The sequence below is a fragment of the Anser anser genome (assembly GCF_964211835.1).
Source record: "Anser anser genome assembly, chromosome: 2".
Taxonomy (NCBI): domain Eukaryota; kingdom Metazoa; phylum Chordata; class Aves; order Anseriformes; family Anatidae; genus Anser; species Anser anser.
Genome location: NC_139721.1, coordinates 53,285,600 through 53,294,433, shown reverse-complemented (window position 1 = coordinate 53,294,433; position 8,834 = coordinate 53,285,600). Strand labels below are relative to the sequence as shown.

The 8,834-nt window shown below is 43.2% G+C and overlaps 1 protein-coding gene across 1 annotated transcript; it reads right to left on the bottom strand.

The window, feature by feature from the left end:
• Nucleotides 1-3,018: 3,018 nt before the first annotated feature.
• LRRC30 (leucine rich repeat containing 30) lies at nt 3,019-5,616 on the bottom strand. Its single transcript, XM_083826244.1, has one exon. The coding sequence runs from the start codon at nt 5,070-5,072 to the stop codon at nt 4,176-4,178; it is 897 nt and encodes a 298-aa protein (XP_083682370.1). The 5' UTR covers nt 5,073-5,616; the 3' UTR covers nt 3,019-4,175.
• Between the last annotated feature and the right edge of the window lie 3,218 nt (nt 5,617-8,834).

Below are 8,834 nucleotides of genomic sequence, written 5' to 3'. Positions count from 1 at the left end.
TGTAATAACAGGAAAGCAATTCATTCATATCCTAAAATGTCTGAACTCCAGAATGTATGTTCTTATAATAAAAATGCTGAGAAACCAGTCTAGCTTTTTTTTTTTTTAATTAAAAAATGAGGAATTTTTATTTTAAAAAAATATAAATATAGTCAGAAAAAAAATGTAGAAATATTTTTAATCCAAAATAATAGTCACAGAATCTTTAATATGAATTTCAAGAGCCTTCAGCTGGAATCTGAAAGATTGTGTTTTGAAATGCCACTCCAGCGCATCTTGGAAATTGGTCTCTGCAGGCTCTTGTTGCTTTGCTGGCATAACAGGCTGGTGTTCCTGGCTAGTTTACATGCCTGGTGATGCCTCATGGGGCTGCTGAGGCCTTGCAATGTATTTTGGGAGGTCACTCACAAGCGGCGTGAGCGAGTTTGCCCATGTGGCATGTTTGGCCAGTAACTGTAGAGCAGTAGGTGTAACACATTTCAGCTTTATCTTACAGAGAGATACTATAGTAACATTTCAGATTAAAATGTTTTCATTTCAGTCAAAGTTTGAAGCCAAAACTTTTGTGTTAATCCAAGATTCTGCAGCCTTCCAGTTTTCAAAGATTTTCCATGTTTACTAGACTTAAACTTTTCACAGAATGCGCTTTTTTTTTTGATTTAAAATAAAAATATATTAAAAATTAAAAAATAAAATAAAATAAAATGATAAAATAATAATCATTTAAATTAAAATAAAAACAGAAGCTCTTCACCTCACCAAATGTACCATCAATATATTTGATGATAGCTGGGGACCAAATTGTATAGCCCCATTGCATATTATACATTTTCCAAATATTTGGTTCCTGACTCTGTTCTCTCTGCTTGATTCTTCTGCTTTGCCCTTCATTTCATCCATACCAAGAATTTTTTTAACCTTTAGCTCTTTGAGAGCTTCTCTGAGCAGCAGCTGTCAAAAAGTTAGGCTGCCATGAGAGCATCCTTTTCCATGAGTGGATCCTGCTTTCTCCATTCCTTTGAAAACCACCACTGCTAATATCAACAAGAACAATAAACGCATCAAAAGTTATACTGCTGTCAGACCTACGGTGAGGAAAGTTCAGTGAGTGCTGGAAACAAGTGCACTGTTCAGCACATAGTTCTCTGACAGATTTTAAGCCAAAAATCATATCATTTAATATACACATAGAAATGATAGGTTTCATATATTATGAGATATGACTGTAGCCCCTGCAGCATTTCAGCACCTTTTTTTCCTCACGCTCTGTACAGCTGGTGTCAGATGGCAAGGCTGAGATCCACTAACTCTTTGCTAATGCCCTACTCACAACCAGAGCCAGTGTATGACATCAGGCTTTCTGCCTCCCTCCTGTGCCTCTTGCACCCTCTCAGATGCAAACACATACGTGTTTATTTGCCTCCTCTGCATATTTCTATACATTAACAATGATATACAGACTTTTCTATTTACAGTAAGAATTCAGAACTGTACCTTTGCTCATGTGAGATCATTTTCTCTAAGAAACCTATTTATAAGGGGCTTAATTCAGAAATGAAAGACTAAATCAGTTCAGTAGAAATTATCTTTTTAGTGCTAAAATCTGAATTATACATTAAAGTACCATTTATTCAATGAATTTTATTATTCTGTTTAAAAAGGCAGAGACTTTTATGTGTTTCGTATGCTTGCAAAGGTTTATTAGCTTGAGTAAAAGGTTATTATTATTCAATTGAATAATTGAATTTTAAATTATTGCTATTGCACTTCATATTATAACTGCTTTTCCAGATGCATTTGATTCTGTCAAATTTGCCTTTTAATCCCCTGTCGGGAGACCATTTTCTTGAATCATGCACTGCTGCTCACCCTTGGTAGTGGTGTCCTAATGAACACACACAGTCCAGGCTCACATCTTCCATGTAAATTACTGTGCATACCCCTTCTATTCAGAGCACATTGGAGGCTATCTGGTGTCATATAATCCTGGATACTGATATGTGGAAAGTCTTTTCAGGTGATTAATGTCATAGGAATTTAATTTTCCTGCAAAGCGCTACTGAGGGACTACAGTGTTTACGTGAATGCAAGACTTAGGGATATGAAATGAGCATTTAGAAAAGTTAATAATCTGTGCCTAATCCCCTCCAAGAATTATCTGTTGGTATTTCTATAAATAATTGCAGGGTTATTTCTTGTTGCTAATTGAATCACATATTAATTTATTCGATGTATTGTGCATTAAAAATCTTGGAACTTGCTATAAATCCTATTGCACAGGTGAAATAAATGCATGCAAAGCTAGATAAAAAACATCTGAAACATATATTAAATGAAAAACTTGCAAAATAACTGTTCTTTGGTGTTTATTTGCTTTGTTTTTTTGTTTGTTTTTCTTATGCTTGAGCAAATGCGCCCTTCAAAAGGGTTTCTCTTTTGCTAGAAACATAAGATTTGTCCTTGACTGCACACTTGGAAACCGCAATTCCTGGGCACAACACTGAAATTCTCTATTAAGATAAAAAATGATACACAAAACAATCCAACATAACAAAATATCAGTGAGCAGCCCCAGAGAGGAAGAGTCTGTGAGCACAGATTCTTCGTGGCTGCGTTCAGCACTGCACTGATAACGTTAGCATGCCCAAAGGTGCTGCATTTACTTGCATGTGTCTATGAATTACATAATTGTCTGCTCTTATCAGACTACTTCTACCACTGCTGATGGAAGAGTTTTTCCCTCAGACAGCAGCTGTCCATTAGCCTCACTAGAAGCAGGATCAATCTTCCACAGTCATCCATAATTCTGAGCCAATTACATTTCAGAAAGTAAACATTGATTCCTGAGATCTGACATACAATAGGAAGTACTTTAAAAGTGGCTTTGAATATTCTTAATTAGTTCAAGAATTACAGGCTCATTCCTCTTTTATGCTGCCATTAGAAGCATTTATCTCAACTGATTTCAACAGAGTTGATTCAACAGAGTTGTGAGAAAAAAATCAAGTTGCATAAATTGTTAACAGCTCTTTCATACTGCGTCTTTATTACTAGATGAAACTTTGATGGTGGACATACACAGAAGATCAATATGAGAAATCACATACGAGCTGACTTCTATGCTACTGGCTGCTACCAAAAATCACAGAAATAAGTATTTGTTTTTGAAGCTCTTACTTAAGCTGATGACTGGTTTGCTGCTGCTTTTCTTGAAAGAAATATTTCACCTTTAGGAGACATATGGCCTCCTGAGTCAAATTACTCCGTGGCTCCAAATGCACTGAAGCACAAAAAGGAAAGGAGTGCAGTTATCTAGCAACGAGCAACTTCATCTGGCAGCCTTTGTTTGAGGGAATAAGGACCCACTTTCACTTCTCCCCTTGGTGTAGGTGATGCTTCCTGCTGGTCCTGATGCACTTACTGGCACCCCTGTAGGCTCCGTGCAAAAGGCTCTGTGTTTCAGGCAAGGGACTAGGTACTCTGGGAAAGGTTGGGGTCTTCTTCCAAAGAACTGGGGAATTCAGCACACTGCTGAATCCAGCACACTGCTGGCCATCTTCACCTGTAATTTATAGGGCCAGCTCACAGCTGCAGGGTAAACAACAAATAATATTAAACTGGCAGGTAATATACTGTCCGTGGGCTAATATAGCTCAGGATATACTCACTGCTGAAAGTGAATTAAACATTTTCCTTGAGATTCACTTAGATAAGCAGTGTTTGTTTATGTAGTGGCATCTGCACATGAAGAAGTGAGCAGGAGTTAAAGTGCAACTGTAATCATACATAGTAAATACAATATATATTAATATTCCTCCAACATGATAGCTGGCAAATATACATTTCTGAACTTCTAGCAGTCTGCCTTAATTTGTTTCTGTCAAATGAAGAGCAAACATTTTATCACTTTTTTTTTCTTTTTTTTTTTTTTCTTTTGTCCCCCCCGAAAACAAACACTCCAACACTGAAGGTTACAGGGGTAGGTAGTTTTAGAAAATCTTACTCCTCACGCATTTAAACAGACCATCATACTTTACTTGCTTTCTTCCAACCATTACTAAAGCCATCCATAGTCTTGGAAATCCAAGTGTTAGGAAGTGGAAGTGACTGCTGAGGAAAGCGCTCTGGCGTGACTGAGTTGTGATGACAGGCTTAATCCCAAGCTCAGCAGAAACTCAGTGGTGCTCCTTTTTCTCCCTGAGGTAGTTGAAGAGGACATCCAGTCCCCCCTCCACGAGCTCAGGCAGGGGTCGGGACAGAGGGTTGTGGGAGACGTGGAGGCCTTTGTCCATTGGGTTCCACGCAATGCGGGGCAGCCTGCGCAGCAGGTAGAGGTCATCCGGAAGAGTCTGTATGGAGTTGTAATCTACATTTAGTAGCTCCAGAGCCATGATGAAGCAGAGAGACCGCGGCAGAGTGCGTATGTTATTATTCTCTACTATAAGGATTTGCAAATTGGCTAGATACTGAATGCTCTCTGCAACGCTTTCAAGCCTGTTGGACCCCAGGTGCAAGAAGTCTAAGCTCCTCAGTGCAAAAATGCAGAGGGGAATCTGCACAAAGCGATTGTTACTGAGGTTCAGTTTCTTTAAACTTGTCAGGTCAGTGAAGCTTGAAGGCAGTTGTGAGATGCAGTTGTGCGAGAGGCTCAAAACTTCCAGCTTTCTGCACAAGCTGAGCTCTGCTGGCACTTCTGTCAGGCAGTTCATATTAACAAACAAGACCTTCAGGTTCCTCAGCAGCCCGATCTCCTTCGGCAGACATTTGAGGCAGTTGCCACTCAAGTTCAGCACTACGAGCCGGTCCAGTTTTCCCAGTGAAGGAGGAATTGCCACCAGCTGGTTGCGTGAGAGGTTCAGTTTCTGCACCTCGGGCAGTCCCCACAAGAAGTCAGGGGCACTGGTCATCCCTTTCATTATAAGGCTTAAGCTGACATAACGCAATCCCCGTTTCAGCAATGACTTGGGGTCTTTCCCTGAGAGAAGAGCATCTTCCCATGCAGGCAACTTCGGACCTTTCCTCAGAAAAAAAATTCTTCTTCGCCCCTCGTTTTTCGAGTGCTCGGTTCCCATAACACCTTGGATTGCTCCTGATAAATCAAGTGAGGTTTTCTTCCCGTGCAAGTACTACACCAACATGCAAATGCCACCAGAGGTTGACAGCTTGCAGGAAAGTCAAAGCAAGGAGATAAGGAGGAGCCTCTGAAGTGCATCTCAGTCCACCAGGGTAGTTTCCATAGCTGCTGAGGGAAAGTTTCACTTTTGGGGGCTTATGTTGTTCTTGGTGCACAGTCTGTAATGAAATACTTGCTCCAGACTTGTGAGCAAACCTGTTCAATTCAAACTGAATGCCACGAGGCAGCTGTCACTGTCATTTGGCCTGGGCTTTATTGGACAGATATGTATCTTCACTCCAAAAAGGTCACAAGGATGCTGTATATAACTTCCCCATGTCAGCTTTCTTGGCTATCTGGTACATACCATGGCTGCAGGACAATTAACAAGAGTGACTTCAAAAAAATAAACAAGTAAGCTATAGGAGAAAACAAGCCATCAACTCAATTCAGATTAAAGGCCATTTTCAAATTCATTTTAATTTTGATGTTCCTCATTTCACTGAAATAGTTACCAATCCACCAGAAAACTTTGTATGCTGTAAAAATGCTGGTAAAGAATCTTCCTGGAAGTCATTTTTTTTCTCTTTAGTTAAAAAAAAGGAAAAAGTTAATCCTTGTAAAAATGTTTTAGCTTTTATATCACCCTTGAAGCGAGGAAAGGCCTCTTTCTTTGCAGAAAGGGCACCACCTTCACTGCAGCAGTGACATTTTCCAGTGGTATCTGCGCCCACTTGGATGATCACTCGCTACCCACGTTGCCAAGTGTGAGTAGTCACATTGCACAGTTCTGCCCAAACTACTCTGTCCTAAATGTCCTGTGCTACTTCACATCTATCAGTGAGGTTTTGGGTGTCTGGTTCTTTTGTGCTGCAGAAAATATAGCCACTCGATGTCCCCTTCTTCCACAATGAACTTTCCTGTCTTTCTGGGATATCCTGGGGAACAGGGGGACTAGAAGTCAAATAGCTCAAACTATACATGACATCTAACTCCAGGCTGATGGGAGAGGAAGGAAGCAGCAAGGTATAATAATACCCGACAACAGCTGAAGCCAGTGATGCTGATGAGATGAAATTCTATTGCTATAGTCATATGCAGTGAGTTTAAACTCAAAAGGATATCCAAAGACTTCAGGCATCATTTGAACCAGGTGAAAATTGCAGTAAATAGGACATGACTTCCAACATTTTTCTTCTCTGGTGGACCCAACATGGCTGCACTAAGAGCAGATCACGCCTAACAAATCTGTTGGCCTTCTATGGCCACCATTACAGCTTTGGTGAATAGGGGAAGAGAAACTGACATCATCTACCTGGACTTGTGCATTTGACACTGTTCTCCATGATAGCCTTGTATTTAAATTGGAGAGACATGGATTTGATGGAAGAACCACTCAGTGGTTAAGAAATTGGCTGGATGGTCTTACTCAAAGAGTTGCAATCAATGGCTCTATGTCCAAGTGGAGATGAGTGGTGTTCCTCAGGGGTCGTTATTGGGACCAACACTGTTTAACATCTTTGTCAGTGACATGGACAGTGGGATTGAATGCACCCTCAGCAGTTTTGCTGATGACACCAAGCTGCATGGTGCGGTCAACACACTGGAGGGCAGGGATACCATCCAGAGGGAGCTGGACAGGCTTGAGAGGTGGGACTGTGAGAACATCATGAGGTTCAACAAGGCCAAGTGCAAGGTCCTGCATCTGGGCCAGGGCAATCCCAAGCACAAATACAGGTTGGGTGGAGAATGGATTGAGAGCAGCCCTGAAGAACCTGGAGGTGTTGGCAGATGAGAAGCTCAACATGAGCCAGCAATGTGCACTTGCAGCCCAGAAAGCCAACTGTATCCTAGGCTGCATCAAAAGAAGCATGGCCAGCAGGTCAAGGGAGGTGATTCTCCCCCTCTGCTCTGCTCTTGTGAGGCCCCACCTAGAGCAATGTGTTCAGCTCTGGGGCCCCAAGCACAAGAAGGACATGGATCTATTGGAGCAAGTCAAGAGGAGGGCCATGAGGATGATCAAGGGACTGGAGTACCTCTCCTGCAAAGACAGGCTGGAGGAGTTGGGGTTGTTCTGCCTGGGGAAGAGAAGGCTCCACGGAGACCTTATAGAAACTTTCCAATACCTAGGGGGGTCCTCCTAGGAAAACAGGGAGGGACTCATTGTCAGGGAATGTAGTGATAGGACAAGGGATGATGGCTTTAAAGTAAAAGAGGGTAGATTTAGACTGATATAAGGAAGAAATTCTTTTCTGTGAGAGTGGTGGGGCACTGGAACAGGTTGCCCAGAGAAGCTGTGGATGCCCCATCCCTGGAAGTGTTTAAGGTCAGGTTGGATGGGACTTTGAGCAACCTGGTGTAGTGGAAGGTGTCCCTGCCCATGGCAGGTGGGCTGGAACTACATGATCTTTAAGGTCCCTTCCAACCAAAACCATTCTGTGATTCTATGATTCTATGCCCCATGATGATGAAGACACTTTGCTGCTTCCTGGAAGATCTGGTGATGGATGCATTCCCCACCACCTCATCTCAGAGATCCTCACCTTAAAATCGTGCAACAGTTCCCACACCGAAGGACTTTGCAAAAAGCTGCCACTGGGAGTTATGGCCTTCTGGCAACTTCTTTGGAGTCTGACCCCACAGGCCCTTCTTACTGCCAAGCACTTCTCAGTCCCTGTTCAGTTTTGGGTCCTCCATAGCATTGCACCTGCCTGGGAGGAGAGGGGAGATGTGTCATGTGTCTGGGGAACAGGGCCCTGCAGCAGGAGAGCAGCCAGGACCATGGTGAGAAGCACGAGATGGTGGTGAGATGAGCCAGCCTCACAATTAAAGCATGCACATTTAGAACGAACTAAAAACTGCCGGTCCTTTCAGAGGTGGGAGGTGAAGTATTACATTCCCTGGATGAGCCTGCTAAGGACAGAGGCCAGTTGTTGCTATTTGGTCAGGGCAGTCTGGCAGCTTGACTGACAGCCACAGATCCCTCCCTCACAAGTTCCTTCTGCCAATATTTGGCAGTTTACAAACAAACGTTGTATTGCATCCCATCACAGCCAGAACTCTGACTCAGTGCTCAAGTTAATCGTTGTCCAATTCACATCACTGCCTGATGTGGCGGAGGTGGCCCTGCCATCAGGGACAGAGAAGAAGCCCAGCCGCAGGCCACACTCAGGCCTTGCACGACGTGGTGGGCAGCTAAGGCTAAAACGTGGCCCTGCAGCCCAAGTGAGGGGACATGCAAAGACAAGAGCCCCTCACAACCACTGGCTCTGGGCTGTCTGCCTGAATGCTGTTAGGAATGTGCTAATTTTCAGATCTGGACCAGCGATTCCTTTTTGTTGTGGCAAAGGCAAACGGAAGAAAAGAAGGCCCCTAAAAAGAGGGCTTGCACAAAGTTACACATTTCCCTTCTTGTGATCTCAGGGCTGGAAGGAACAACCTGCTGCTGTCTTGCGCAGCCGCCCAGTAGCCACAGTCCCCCTCATGTCTGGCCAGATATTTTTGGATGAGAGCATCGTCCTTGTCTCGCTCTCCGCTGCGCACTAGCATTCACTGCCTGGGGGCTTGGCAGGGGCTGGCCCAGCCTCTCACCGCAGAAATCCAGATTTCCTGACAGCCTGACTCAGCCAAAGCACTCACTACCCTTTCCTGGTTTTGCACCACGGTCTAATGGAAACTCAGCCTCTGCTACAGCTTGGTACAGGCTGGGGCTGGCTGTTAC

Coding starts and splice junctions, on each gene's coding strand:
- LRRC30 (XM_083826244.1), bottom strand. CDS start 5,072: ATGGGAACCGAGCACTCGAAAAACGAGGGGCGAAGAAGAATTTTTTTT.